Raw genomic sequence first — 15,074 nt, 5'->3', positions numbered from 1 at the left:
TGACATTTATTTTAAAGAAGAGAGAAGCAAGGCAAATATGGCAAAATGATAACATTTTAAGTGGGAGGGTGTTGGTGCATGAGTCTCCGTTGTACAACTTTTATGAAGGTGTGAAATATTTCATGATTTAAACTGGGGGGAGGGTCTTGGGGGAGGTAATTAGGTGGGTTATTTATTTATTTCACATAAGTTCTGGGGATTTGAACCCAGGGCCTCATGCATGCTTAGCATGCACTGTACCACTGAGCTATACCCTCCCCTGTTATAATTTAAATTCTTACCTTATAATTAAGCACACTGGGAAGAAGTGTGCATCAATAATAGTTGTCTGAGGATTATTGGAAACAAACAGGAATTGTCTACACTGGCTCTTTTTCTAGAATGACCAACTATGACGTTTTTATTTGAAGTCATGACACACGTGTTTGAATGCTTCTGAATTGCTAACAAACCAGAGAATCAGAGGACAGATCACAGATTGCAGAAGAGCCAAAATGTAGACTCCACGGGCCTGCCCTCGGCCTGACCCACCTGCCGGCCTCGCAGAAACCGTCACCCGGGCACTGACAGTTATGGCCGCACACTCAAGTCCCCAGTTCCAACTAAGCAGGTCATCAGCCATGTGCTGTGTTGGGAGCCTTTGTGACTTAGTGTCACCTGACCAGTGGGGACGACCACAGAGAGCCTCTGATAGTCACCGGGGCTCAGATAAATGCCAGCTCACGGTGGAAGAGGAAACCCACGTGCCCCACGTCAGCCGGGAAGCTGGTATCCCGGAAGGGGCGGGGCGTTTCCCAGCAACAGGGCTCGGGCGCACCGGAAGGGGCGGGGCCCCAGGAGCATAAAGGCCGGCTCGCCCCTCCCCAAGTCCCACGAAAGTGGCTCACACCAGGCTCACCCAGCGCTGACCCGAGCATGGGCGACCCCGGAGAGGCTGCGCAGGCCCAGGAGGGAGAACGGACGGCGCCCGCCCAGGGCGACGGGCTGTTGATGTTGCCGCCACGGGTTCTCGTCCGACCGTGGTGGTTCCCCGCGGAGGACCTGGAAAACCCGTTGGTGTTTTACTTGGAGGCATGGCTGGCCGATCAGGTCTTCGGTGAGCAGACTGGGTGTGCAGGAGTTCTGGCCACCTCCAGCCCGAGGGAGGCCGGCGGAGCAACCTTCTGACTCTGGTGCCCACGTTCATGGGCCACGTTTGCCCCATGGTGCCCGCTCCCAGCCCTCCCCTTCCCTGCTAGCTCCTCCTCCCTTCGACCATGCCACAGCCAAGGGTGTCTATTTCCTCGTTAGGCCCAGAGCTAGAAATCCTTCCAGAGATACAGTGGATGAGCCAGGCCCTGCTTTCAGTGAACACAGTGAAATCCAGGACCTTCGTTGAAATCAGAGTCTTCGGAAGGCCCCGTGTACAACTTCACGTGAAGAGCGTGATCCTGAGCCTGGCGTTGAGGCACAAGGAACATCGTGCTGCAGGTGAGGGTCTCAAAGTGTGCGTGTGGAGGGAGCCCCTGGGGGAATCCCCTGCACTTACCTGCCTGCCGTCTAGCCTCTCATCTTCCTAAACATTTTGCCATTTCCTAACTCCAGTATGCTGCATGCAGTCCCTGGACATCCCTTTGTGAGAGGGGCCAAGTAAGATCTTGGGAAAGTAGGCTGAGATGCGATGCATTCAGGCCCATCACCTCCCACACCAGCCTCAGCTTGGTTACGCCACTATTTCCAGGTCTGAGGTTCAAAGCTTCCACCCTGAGAAATGATGTTGACAGCACCCCCTGTCCCCCAACCCCCGTGAAGGAGTATTTTGAAACAGCTAGCGTTTTTCCTTACACACCTGAGAAGATGGAACATTTTAAGAAGTTCTTGAAGGCACGTGCAGCAGATCCCCAGCCCTCTTGGTGCCCTGCTGCAGAAGTATTGTCAGGAGCTTATGAGAACAGCCCTGCTTCTACCACTGTAGTTGAAAAGGGCAAGTCTCCTTAATTGTCTGATTTTTCTTTCCTGTATTTTAATGAAGAGTTGTTTGATTATTTTGATGCAAACATGAGTTTGTTGTGCGATTCTAACAAATCAGTAAATTTCCTTTTTGTCCAATGGCATAAAGATCTTGGCTCACTCAAAATGAAACACATTTTTCAAAAATTGCTTCTGTTCATTCATATCTCGATGTGACAGGTGTGTAAAAGACGGGATAGTGGTGGGTTTATTCTTGGTTTCTTCCTTAGTTTCCACCATTTTGAAACTACTAAGCTTTTTATGATTGTATGGTCATTGAGGCCCTCAAGCAAAGAGCGGGAATGCAGGATCAGTCTTTTATTTTATTTTTTTTCCTTGCATCATTTGTTCTCAAACTTTAAAGTGTGTCAGAATCACCTTGAGAATTTGCTTAAACACAATATCCAAATCCCCTTCTCCACTGATTCTCATTCAGTGTGTTGGGCCCATGAATTAGCTTTTCCCACAAACTCACAGGTAATGCCAGCACTTCTGGCCAGAGGCGCTCCCTATTAAGCTGGTGGTCCGGCCTCTGAGTAGCAACAGGTGTGCCTGTCTTTCCTTCTTGCGGAGCCTCCCGCACACACGTGGGAGGGCATTCCATCAGGCTAGCCAAGGCTGTGGGCATTCATCTTCCTGGCTGGTGTTGAGATTTACTAGAAAGAGCCAGGTTCCTGGGCAGCCTGTTCATTGGAATGTGTCCTGATGCCCAGCAGGCTGTTCCCCTGCCCCTTTGAGGTGTCCTACATGGGCCAGATGGGTTTTTTTCCCGCATTACTTATTACAGTGTTGCAACCAGTGTGTGCAAAACAGCCCCCACACCTTGCTGGCCACTTTCAGGAAGCAGAATTGTGGGAGGGAAGTTTGCAAGACTCCTGTGGCTTTAGATACACAGTTGGTGATTTAAATCATGCAGGGTGTTCACCTCTTAGTGGTAATGGCTTCTAGGCAATTATAATTATTTTAAACACACACACATACAACTCTTTGATTTCAAAGGATATTGATTGTTTTTCCCCTTCACATTTTTGTAAAACGCTTTGTTATATTTTTATTCGTTCCTATCATTCCTTCTTTCAACTCTGAAGATAAGGAGTTCTTTATCTACATAAACTCTTGTAACAATGGTCCATTGTAATGAAGTTTCCCCTCCTTGGCTTCTTACATGGTTCTCATATGAAAAGTTTTTACTGTATGTAGTTAAACCAATGATGGTTTCCGTGTGATTTTTCCTTCATCCCCACCATCTTTATTTAAGCTTAGGAACTCTTTCTTTTTCTCCCTGTGAAAAAATTTGATAACCATTTGCAGCTTTTATTTGTGTTTGTTTTTTTTTTTCTGGCAATATTATTGTACATTTTTGACTGTTCAACAATTTGGGGAAAAGGGTTATGCTTAAAACTTATTCCAATTTTCAAAAGTTACCCAAAACCAAGTTATTAAATTTCTTTTTTTTTTTTTTACTCTTTCTGTCTTTAAACACAATAACATGGTGAAGTCCTAAATCCCAGAACCTCAGAATGTGACTGTATCAGGAGAGGGTCTTTAAAGAAGTAATTAAGATAAAATGAAGTCATGTGGATGGGCCCTTATCCAGTATGGCTTTTTTTTTTTTTTAATAAAAGGAAATATGGACACAGGGAGAAGGTGGCCATCTGTAAAGCATGGAGAGGGGCCTCGAACAAACTGAACCTGCTGACATCTTGATCTTGGGCCTCTAGTCTCTAGAACTTTCAGAAAATAAATGTGTTGTTTAAGCCACTCAGTTTGGAGCTTTGTCACAGCAGCCCTGGAAAGCTAATACAATATTTAATTTTTGTTTTGTTTTTCTGTGTTCGCGTTCATCAGTGTGCCAAAACTCTATCTTTATGGACTTTTCAGCCTTTTAATGTCTGAACAGGGTAGTGATTGTGTCATCCTAACTTTCAGAATTTGGGGGAACACTAGCTATGGATTTACTGCATCACACACCAGGCCCTGTGCCAAGCACCTAAAGAGGATGCACGGAGCGTAAGCAACTTGCTGAAGCCACAGAGCCAGGACATGGGGATGTAGTGAGTGTTGAATCAAAACGTTGCCCCCAAGATCTGACCTCTACACTGTACTTTCCAACGGGCTTTGATTTTTCTCCACAGCTGCATTCATGCTCCTTTTCATTGTGCTTTATTTTTTAAGAGGAATTAGAATACACTTCTTAATCTGTGAATTATCTATAGTATTTGCTATTCTGTGAGGGGCAAGACAATTTGTTTTCCCTAATAAGTTGCCAAAATAGAAATATCTACTAGTACCACACTCAAAATAAGAATACCATTCTTGATTTTTCTGACAATAAACATACTTACATTCTCTATTTTTGAAGGGTAAGTGCATATACAGTATATTAAATTACTCAAAAAATCTCACTACCCACACGTTCTCTTTACATAGCTTTCTGCTACTCTAAATACTGTTGTATAACTGTAGTAAATATTTTACTGATGCATACATAGTATTCTATTCCTACAGAAGGCATGCACATTCAAAGTGTAAAAAGTTATCTTAAACCATACAAAGGGAACACATCCATTTAGCAGCACCCAGAGAAGAACGTCCATGACCAGCAATCCAAAAGCCCCCTTTAGCATCCTCCCCAGAGTAACTACGTTTCTGACTTAAATATAAAGAGAATCATTGTCAGATTTATCCAGGTTGCAAGCAATTCTAGTTCCATTGTATGAATAAACCATTATTTAGTTTTCAATTTTGCTAATGTACATTTTGGTGGTTTGCCATTTGGACCTACAATGAATGGGGCTACAGTGAACATTTTTGCACATGACTTTGGTGCATACATACATGCATTTCTATTGAGTATATATCTAGACTGGAATTGCTGGGTTAGAGGGTGTACATAAAATCACATTGCCAATGTGACTGAACCGATTTGCAATCTTTTCCGCAGTGTATGAGACTTCCAATGGCTGTCCATCTTTGTCAATTGTCAATTTTTATTTTACAGACTCTAAGGATTAGTGCTATTGCACTGCAGTTTTTGAAACATGCAGTCACTTAACTGGTTACATAATACAGAATTCTGAGTGTACATTTCCTTCTTTAGTAAATTGGCAAGTTGTGCCACCATCACCACAAATCAATTTTTGAATATTTCCATCACTCCAGTAAGTTCCCTTGTGCCCATTAGCTGTCAGCCATCTCTACTGTCTCCAGCTCCTGGCAATCAGCCTGCTTTCAGTCCCCACAAAGTTGTCTTTTCTGAACATCTAATATGAGTAGGATCATATACAGTGTCATCTTTTGCATCTGGCTTCTTTATCTAGTTGGAATACCTCTGCTGTTTGATTGGAGGATTTGGCCCTTTCTAGTTTAATGTAATTATCAGTATGATTGGATTTCTGTCTGCAATTTTGGTTTCATTCCTATCAGGTCTTTTTTCTTTTCCTTCTTCATTTTTTGTGTTGGATAAATCTTTATATATCATTTTGATTACTTATTTAAAAGTTTTTTTTTCCTTAGGGTTGCCTTAGTGATGGTAAAAATCTGAACTCATTACATGCTATTTCTGATTAATGGAAAGGAGGGAAGGAGGAAAGAGAAGCATTTGAATAAATGGAAACACTAGGTTTTTGGATAGCAGAGTCCAGTGTTGAATAGATGTGGTCAGTTCTTCCCAGAACTCAATGTAATTCCAGTTATTTCACAACCACTTTTATAGGCTGAGAATGTTTCTTAAAGTCTAATTACACAGGTGCTCCAGAAGGACTCAAGAAGGCTGTAAATAAGATTTTTCCAAGGTTTCTAGTGAAGAATTGTAAGATCAATAGTGCAAATATTTACTAACTTGGCTGAAATACAACAGCCTGTCATATATGCTCCACAGTGGGACTCTCAAGATTTCCCAGAGAATCCATAAACCACTGAAATTGTATCCTGTGATATCTTTATGTGCCTATTCAAAGACACAGTCCACACTAAATTTTTTGCTGCTAAACTGTTTCCCCTGCCCCTAAAGTGTTCAAGCAAGAGTCCCTGTTCTCACCCTGTCTGTGGTTTTCTGTCTCCCGTCCTTACAATTCCTCATGGTTAGATCTGTGTAATATATTTTTGGCAAAAATACTAGATGAATCATATTGTGTGTTTCTCAGTGCATTGTAGGCACATGGTTGGAGGCACATGGTTGGCTTTTCTACCACTCAGTGATATTATAAAAGGTCCTGTTTTGATTGAAAGGGTGAAGTTGAGAAATTTTGATGATGGAAGTAGTGCTAACATGGCTTAATTAAAATGGAGCAGCAGGAAGACCTTGGACAGGTCATCATGTGTGCTCTGTAGCTGAACTTAAAAAGTTTTCCATGGATTCTAGCAGCAATGAAACTTTGTCTTTGATGACTCTAGTCAGTCAATTCCAAAGCTGTTTATCCTGACCTTGTTACTAGCCGTAATCATTTTACCTGCAAAAATGTACAAACAAGAGTTGCTGTGTCTAGACTTGTGTAGTTTTTTTTTTTAACTTAAAATAATTGAAGTATATAAGCAAGTTTATACGGTACAGCACAGGGCACAATATTCAATATCTTGTAGTAACATGATGAAAAAGAATATGAAAATGAATATATGTTCCTGTATGATTATAGCATTGTGATCTACACCAGAAATGGACACATTGTCAACTAACTGTACTTCCATAAAAATATATATAAAAATTTGAAGTGTAGTAGATTTACAGTCTTCTATTAGTTTCAGGTGTATAACATAGTGATTTAATATTTTTAAAGATTAGACCCCATTTACAGTTATTAAAACAATGGCTATATCTTCCTGTGCTGTGTAATAGAGTCTTGTTTCTTGTCTATTTTATACATAGTGGTTCATACCTGTTAGTCTCCTGCCCTACCTGGCCTTTTCCCCATTCCTTCTCCCAATGGTGAACACCAGTTTGCTATGTCTGTTGGTCTGTTTCTGTTTTGCTAGATATATTCATTTATTTTTTAGACTCTATATATGTTGCAACAGTATTTGACTTTGACTTATTTCACTTAGCATAATAGGTCCATCCACGTTGTTGCAAATGGCACAATTTCTTATAAGCAGGTGATAGTCCTTGTGTGTATATATCCATGCTGTACCTTTACCATTAATCTGTCAGTGGACACTCAGGTTGCTTCCATATCTTCACTATTGTAAATAGTGCGGCTCTGAGCATTCAGGTGCATGAACCTTTTTGAATTAGGAGAATTTGTCATTTTTGCCTCTGTTCCTTAATAACATCCTTTAATGGCCTTTGGCCACAGTTTCCAAATAAAGTCTTCCTATCTAATTTATCTTCTTTTAATAGGTAAAATACACTCCTTTATGTATACATAATATAAACATAATTTAAAGAGTATAATGAGCACTAGAGCATGCATTTGTAGAATAAAACCAATATTTTGAGAAGCCATGGGTACACACATTTTCCTTCAATTGGTGTCTTATGCATTTTAATAAATTGCTTCATTGGGAAATCACATGACCAAGACTGTCAACTGCCCAGTGAGAGCAGGCCAGTCCTCTAAGATATTAAAATATTCTCTAAATCTACATAGTGGGCTAGACAGGAAAAAATGACCCACATGGAGATGATATAGATTGGTACTACCAAGTTTGGGTGAGTCTAGCAAAAAGAGCTTTCCGACCCTGCAGTGGAAAAATAAATTGGTATGGTATCTTGCAGGGCAGTTTGGCAATACAACTTTTAACGGGGCTCATTCTGTAAAACCCAGCAGTTCCACATCTAGGAAGCTCTCCTAGGGAAATATTCCAACATTGACACAATGATGCCAGTAGCATTTCAGGGCAACTGTGCGTAATCGAGTAATTTTGGAAACAAGCCAAGCAAGCAATAGTGAAGGAAGGGGCTAAATCAATCTGTCCCCATCCTGAGGAATATCAAGCTGCTGGAAGGAAAAACAAAGCCTATACAAAAATTCAAACTACATGTGAACCTGTTTATGGTGAATTTCTGTAAGACAGGTTGTTTGAGAGGGCAGGTTAAGGAGGCCTGGGGACTTACATCTGGGTGAACATTCAGCATTAGTTTGGCACTGTTTTATGCCCTCCTTGGTGAGGAAATTAAGTTTTTAAAAAATCAATAATTTCTAGGCATAGGGAAATTTATACAGCAGTTTAGAACACCAAAATCCTTGTATTTAAAGTTCAACCTCCCTTCTTTTCTTGAGTCCCTCCAACCAAGGATGTGTACTTTTTCCTATCATTTTCTTTCATAAACTGGTTTCAGACATGTCCCTGTGGGTGTATGTACATGATAATTTTGTCCAAGTTTCAGAATATTCAGAGACTCTTAAATGTTCCATTGGCTCTCTACATACTACACAGTAAATTTTCTTATAAAGGCGAGAATAGGACATTCTGGTCAAATGGGTACTATTTAGATGGGGTAAAACAAAACAAAACAAAACAGAAAAACAATGCTGAGTCTTAACTCGACTCTGCTGCAGCCTCAGTTGAAACGTTGGGTCTGCAATGATTTTGAGTCTTAAGCGTCTAAGTTTCACTCGCCTTAGGTTTTCCTTGCCTCTTCTAAAAATAAGCTAATAACTACTGTTAAATTCAGCTCTGCAGCTTTGTTTCCCTTATTATATACAAAAAGCTCTTTTAAATTTGGAGGGATCATTAGGGGACACACCATTCCCTGTTCTTTATACTTAAGTTTTGGTGAATTTTTAAAATGAAAGATTTCTTAACACAGTTAATTTTTCCTTTTTTTTTTTTTTAATCCTAGCACCCAGCTGTTCACAATTCACTTCCCTCTTCTAGCGAGGGTGCCAGGACAGGGAGTCAAACTGACAGAGGTGCTAATTATCTCTACAACGGCAACCATCATACAACATGCGAGTGTACAACTTACATTCACACAATGTTAATTTTCAAATACATTTCAAATTTTAAGAAGTGACAAGGTGGGTTCCCCAAATGCTGCTGTTACTAAGGCAGTGTCACCAGCACTGCTTTGGTCTCACTCCCTTCAAATCTCACTGAGGGTCGAGAGACCCTAAGACTGTTGGAAGATGACAGCAGGGCTGCCCTGGCCTTTTTGGTTTCCACTCTCCCCACCCCACCATCAGTTGCCTGAGCTGGGAAGTGTGGGGTTTGCAGCTTCAAGAAATGCCCAAACTTGAGGCCTGGTTTGAAAGCAAGTTTTCACTTCCCCGGTCACCCTGAGTGGCAACATGACAGGCTTGGAAAGGTTTCCTGGAGAAGACAGGGCCAAGAGACCTTTGACCTTCCAAAGCCAGGTGCTTGCCCTTAAATAGCACAAGGGGAGCATCTGCCAGAGGCCAGAAATCTGCAAGCTCTCAGCCGCCTCTGGGTGCAAATCAGCCTTGAGCAGAGTGCCTCTCCCTCCTCCTCTCCCTGCCGATTAAAAGCCCTTAGGGAAATTGTACACTTTAATATAATTCTCTGGATTCATGTCTGCAAACATTTTAACAGTGAGTGGTGGGGAGAGGGGACCAACAACATCCCGCACCATTTTTTCTTCTTCTTAGCTTTTGTGGCAGAAGCAGGACCTTGGAGAATAGGGGTCCAGGCAGAATCTTCAGCTTTGACCTTGCCTGGCCCTCTTGTTTCTGGGCACGAGGTGCCTTCGAAACCTGCTAACCGGGCCCTGGTGGGAAGCATTGGGGAGGCTCTGTGTAGCTGCTTCCTGGGCTGCTCCAGGGGACCTGTGTGTCTCCGCTTCACAGGCTGCTCCGTTGGGCCGCCATTTCAAGGGCTTCCTGGTACAACAGTTGCTCAAACCTTGGCTCCACAGAGGAGCAACAGTCACCACGGTGGTCTACTCTGATTTGAGACAAAAGCAAAACAAAATGAACATCAACTACTAACAAAAAAATACACCCCAATCTCTCTGGCAATTTCATCATCCTGGGCAACTGTATTCTCTGCAAATGTCCCTGGTTTTTGGACTTTTTATTGGACTTTTTCATTTATTAAAATATCTCCCCAGTGGGGAGAGGGCACAGCTCTTTGGTAGAGCATGCACTTAGCATGCACCAGTTTTGGGGTTCAATCCCAAATACCTCTGATAATTTTGTTTTTAATTAAAATTTTTTTTTAAATTTGATTATGTCTATATAGAAGGGAATCTGTACAGTTCCAAAATTAGATGGCAAAAAAATCCTTAGAAATATAGCAATCAACATTACTTTGGAATAATGCCATCTGAGGCTATAACCTGGTGAGACAGCTTCCTCCCCAAGTTTTGCCTTGAGTCGCCAGTTCTGCTGAACTGTGTGGCTAGATAAATTACGAATTTTCCCCTTTGCCCAGCCCATTTCTAAATACTTTTCTTTACAGGACATTAAAAAATTTTTTGGAGTGCTTCTGGAAACAGTCTTAAAACTGAGCATACTTCATTTTATCTGTAAAGAACAAGCCAGATGTGAGATTAAGAGATCGTGCACCATCTGGTGGCTAACTTTGGGATTAGCTCTCAGAGTTAGAAATTGATCAAATTTGGAAATGTGATTCTCTTAAAAATAAGAGGGAGAAAAGTCATAATCATACAAAAGGGCATGGGGTCAAACCATCATAGTTAAAGTCTCTGTCAGGGATCTTGAGATTCTTGTCTTCAAAAAGATTGATAAAAAGTAACTAGTTGTCTTTCTATGGCAAAACAAGACCCATTGAAATTTAAAGAATGGGACGTTTATGATGGTAAGTGATGTGAGCAATCCTGCACAGGTGTCCTTGAGAAGAGGCCGGTCAGGGGTGGTAGAGGGACCTGCCAACTCCAGAGAGGGCAGCTGTGAGTATGTGACCATGGATCTGGAGTGTGACATGCAAGCCTGGGGTCCTTCCAGAGCCCAGCAGGATGCCATGGTGGGCAGGTGGAGGGTAGAGGAAGGTGCTGATCCCTCCCCAGTTATCAGAAAGGACAAAAGAGAATATGGCCACATCCCTGAGCTGAGAGCAGTATATACAGGTCTGTATCAGGATACGTCTACACCCCTAACTTCAGACGCCAGTGCACAGGGCTGTCACAGGTCAGGCCTGAATCCCTGACCTCTGGAACTTTTGCATAGGATTTTACCAGGATAGAGTTGCATCAATGATCTCAGATCCCTGTGCACATTACTGTCCCAGGATAGGGCTGCATTCTTGACCTTTGCTCTGTGCAAAAAACTGTCCCCAAATAGCAATGCATCCCTGATCTCCTCGCCCCTTGCACAGGCTGTCCCAGGACAGGGCAGCACAACTGACCTCGGAGGTCCATGCACAAGACTCTCTGAGAACAGCTGAATCCCTGACTTGGGAGCCCCGTGGACAGGACTGCACCTGGGTAGGTCTGCACCCCTGACTTCAGAGCCTTGCATAGAGGACTTTAGCATGACAGGTTTGCCCCCCTGAATGCAGGGTGCTGTGCATAGAGGTGTTCAAGGACAGGGCTCCATCAGTGACCTCAGAGCCCTGTGTACAGGACTGGTGCAAAACAGGGCTGCATCCCTAATTTGGGGGCTGTATGCACAGCATTGTCCCAGGATAAGGTTGCAAAGCTGACCATGGGGTCCTGTTCACAGTCCTGTACCAGAAAAGGGCTGCACCCCTGACCTCAAAATGCTGTGCACAGGCCTGTTTCAGTGTACACCTCCATCCCTGACCTCGGAGCCCTGTGCACTGTACGGCCCCAGGAGAGTGCTGCATCCCCGACTTCTCAGTGCTGGGACTCAGGCAGGCATCAATGGGAGACTGCTCTGCATCTCTTTTTTCCTATTTCACAGAGCCCAGACTCCTGCCTCTGCTGGAACATCTTTTCCAGGGACCTCCCCACTTCCACCACCACCCTTCAAAAAAAGCCCCAAACTCTGGCTTACTCGCTCAGGATTCTGCCCCAGCCTAGGGCTCCTTGTCTCTGGGAGAACTGGTTCCACTTTGCACGTCAGGTCTTGGCTCTCAGCCCAGAAGCACAAGTGACCCCCATCTTGATGGCCCTCTCTAGAGACTCCCAGAATTCATAAAGAAAAAAGAACTTTATTTTAAAAAAAGAGATGAAGAAATTTTTGACCAAGTGGCCAATATTGTGATCGAGCAGCTGAGGATTTTGGGGACGAAGTAGCGGTTCTTTAGCCCTTTCCTTTTCAGTAAGCAAATCAGAGGAGTCTTCTTCCTAGCCCCCGTTTACCCTTCCCCCTGCCCCACCTCCGGCAAATGCCTACGATTAACTTAAAACAGACTTGATCTGTGAGCCTGTGTGTAGACAGAAATTGTTCCAGGGGCAAGAGGTACTCGACTGCGCCCCAGAGTTTCCCGGAAGCTGTGGAGCAGGTTTGTTGGGGCCGAAACCAGGCTGCAGGGACCTGTGCTCGCCCTGTCCCCACCGCATGGGCTCTGAGCCTTGACCTGCGTGGACCGAGTCTCTTAGTTGGACCAGATGAGGTATGATCCGAGGTCTCCAGGCCAAGGCCTCTCCAGCTTTTCCACAGTTGGCACAGTTTTTCCAGCTTTGAGCTGAAGATGCCTTCTCGGGGCTGCATCCAGAGGAAGTAGGTTACCAGATCCCTGCATGGAGATGCTCGAGTAACCATGGCCTGATTTCTGCTTTTTATTATTATTATTGAGTTATAATCAGTATACGAGGTTGCATCAATTTCTGGTGCACAGCACAATTTTGCAGTCATACATGAATACACATATATTTGTTTTCATATTTTTTTTAGCATGAGCTACTTACAAGATCTTGAATATATTTCCCTGTGCTCTACAGCCTAAACTTGTTTGTCTATTATATGTTTGCCTGTCAGTACCTACCAATCTTGAATCCCCAGTCTGTCCCTTCCCACCCCCTTCCCCCTGGCAACCACAGGTTTGTATTCTATGTCTATGAGTCTGTTTCTGTTTTGTATTTATGTTTTGTTTTGTTTTGTCTTTGTTAGATTCCGCATATGAGCGATCTCATATGGTATTTTTCTTTCTCTTTCTGGCTTACTTCACTTAGAATGACATTCTCCAGGAGCATCCATGTTGCTGCAAATGGCATTATGATCTCTGTTTAGCAGCGCCAATTCTAAGTGTTTATATTTTGCAATCATGATCATGTGACATGTGACATTTATGAAGGGACTTCAATACTTTGTGATGGAACTAAGCCCTTATTGTATCTTTCTGTTTGTTTTTCTTCTCTTCTTCTTCTTTTTTTTTTTTTTTTTGTTTGTTTGCTTTTTTCCCCACTAGGCATCTTTCATTTTTCCTTTTTATTTTCACAACTTTTTAAAATGTGGGGATGAGATGAAAGTACCCAGGAAACTTATCAATATGGGACTGAATGTTTCAATTAATCTATCCGATCTGAACACTGGGAACTGTAGCCTGGGGTGAAAGGGGGTTGTTGAGAAGCAGGTTTTGGTGCTTCTGTTACTTGGTCAAGTGTTTGCAAATTAGTGTTGCTATCCCCAGGCAATCTTACAGCTGAGTATACTTGGCGCCAACTCATTTCAAACGTGGGAGGATAACACATGTGCCCCTTTCTCTCCCATAGGCAAAGGTTACATTTTAGAACTTCAGCATGGAGAAGGTTTAAAAGAAATTCTAAGTCATTATTATATGCAATTTCTGTTTCTGTTACTGAGTTCTGCTTGCTGAATGACAGGCCAATAAATTGGGAAATAAGGTGTTGGAGCAAGGAATAGCAACTTTATTTGAAAAGCCAGCCCTACTAAGATAAAAGCAGACTAATGTCCTGAAGAATCATCTTTCCCAAGTCAGAATTCAGGCTCCTTTCTACTAAAAAGGGGTGGGAGTGTGTTTGGTTGTTACAAATTTCTTGGTGTCAGATTTCTTTGTTCTTGGATTTTTTTTTTTCTTGCAGCTGTCCACCTGGGTCAGGTAGGTCATGGTGCCCCTGTAAACCTTCCACAAAACAAAGGTTATTTCCTATTCTGCAAATTGTTATCTTTATAGGAATGCAAAAGTGTTAATATCCTTAAAGGTCAGAGCCTTGAGAACAGGCTCTCCTGTGTATTTCAGGCTAAAGGCAACATTGTTTTACAAAAGATGCAAAGCTGGCAAGTCTGAGCCTAGAAAACAGGGCACAGGGTTAAAGGAAAAGGAAAAGATCTAATATGGAGTCAGGCTTGTTCTTTTATATTCCAGTGCCTTTTGGTGAGAGGTAAGAGGATGTTTCTCCTCCGCCCCAGGCTGGAGTTTGGCAGGAGCCCTGCCAGGTTCACCGTGACTGTGGACCTGATCTCCTGCAGAGAAAGTAACAATTATTGGTGTTTAAAATTACCTGTCAAACTCCCTTCAATTGTCCGTAAACTACAGCACAGGTGGGGGAGGAGGGGGACGTCTGACTTGCCCATTAATTGTCAGTCTCCCCAGATGCAAGGGCCAGTGGTGTGGCAGGGTCCAAGGTGGCCTGGCCAGCTCATGCCAGCTATGTTCTCTTGGGCTCCTCACTTAGACACTTTCAAAGTTCCCATCCATCTTCTCTCTGCCCTGTCACAAAAAGACATGGTCCCTTCACCCAACTTGGTGGAGCCCAGGACAGGCACACAACCCACCACCTGCTTTCCATCACCGGGCTTGGCTCTGCCCACCCATCCCACAGGTCCACCTGCCCAGTTTCTCTGCCCTCGGGGTGCAGATCACCATCTGCAACGTCACCCATCAAATGCCCATGGGCCATCGGTGTGCAGACCTGAACAACCCTGGCCCGCTGGCTCAGATGTGGCCCAGGCGCTGGGGTAGGTCTCCCTGATGGGAACTGGAACTGCCCCAGCCTGTTGGAAGTGCCCAGAAGCCTTGGACAGACACACCAGGCCAGATCAGCTTCTGGTGTTTGTCGCCATGGTGACCAGAGCCAGGTCTGCCCTGCCCCCAGCGGGGTAAGCAGTGAGGGGTAAGGGAGTCAGCTTGGGACAGGGGTGCACTCAGAGTGAGGTGTGATCCCACAGTGTGAGGGGACAAGCTGGGGGGTGAGGGCTGCTTGGAGTGGAAGTGACCCAAATGGGGAGTCAGGGCTGGCCATGGTGAGAGGCTCTGGGAATAGGGGGAAGCCAGCTGAGGGGTTGGGGTTAATCCTGGGG

At 43.7% G+C, this 15,074-nt stretch overlaps 1 protein-coding gene across 1 annotated transcript; it reads left to right on the top strand.

The window, feature by feature from the left end:
* Positions 1 to 915: 915 nt before the first annotated feature.
* LOC135318825 (oocyte-expressed protein homolog) lies at positions 916 to 1,977 on the top strand. Its single transcript, XM_064477354.1, has 3 exons — positions 916 to 1,096; positions 1,291 to 1,470; positions 1,721 to 1,977. The coding sequence occupies exons 1-3, from the start codon at positions 916 to 918 to the stop codon at positions 1,975 to 1,977; spliced, it is 618 nt and encodes a 205-aa protein (XP_064333424.1).
* Positions 1,978 to 15,074: the final 13,097 nt, after the last annotated feature.

Source organism: Camelus dromedarius, chromosome 22 (assembly GCF_036321535.1).
Source record: "Camelus dromedarius isolate mCamDro1 chromosome 22, mCamDro1.pat, whole genome shotgun sequence".
Taxonomy (NCBI): Eukaryota; Metazoa; Chordata; class Mammalia; order Artiodactyla; family Camelidae; genus Camelus; species Camelus dromedarius.
Note: the sequence above shows the minus strand (reverse complement) of the source record. Positions and strands in the feature narration are given on the sequence as shown.

Bases quoted from the DNA above. Each gene is read 5' to 3' on its own strand.
- LOC135318825 (XM_064477354.1), top strand. From the start codon at position 916: ATGGGCGACCCCGGAGAGGCTGCGCAGGCCCAGGAGGGAGAACGGACG. The intron at 1,097-1,290 runs GTGAGCAGACTG...TTTCCTCGTTAG, and splicing joins GCTGGCCGATCAGGTCTTCG to GCCCAGAGCTAGAAATCCTT. The intron at 1,471-1,720 runs GTGAGGGTCTCA...CACTATTTCCAG, and splicing joins CAAGGAACATCGTGCTGCAG to GTCTGAGGTTCAAAGCTTCC.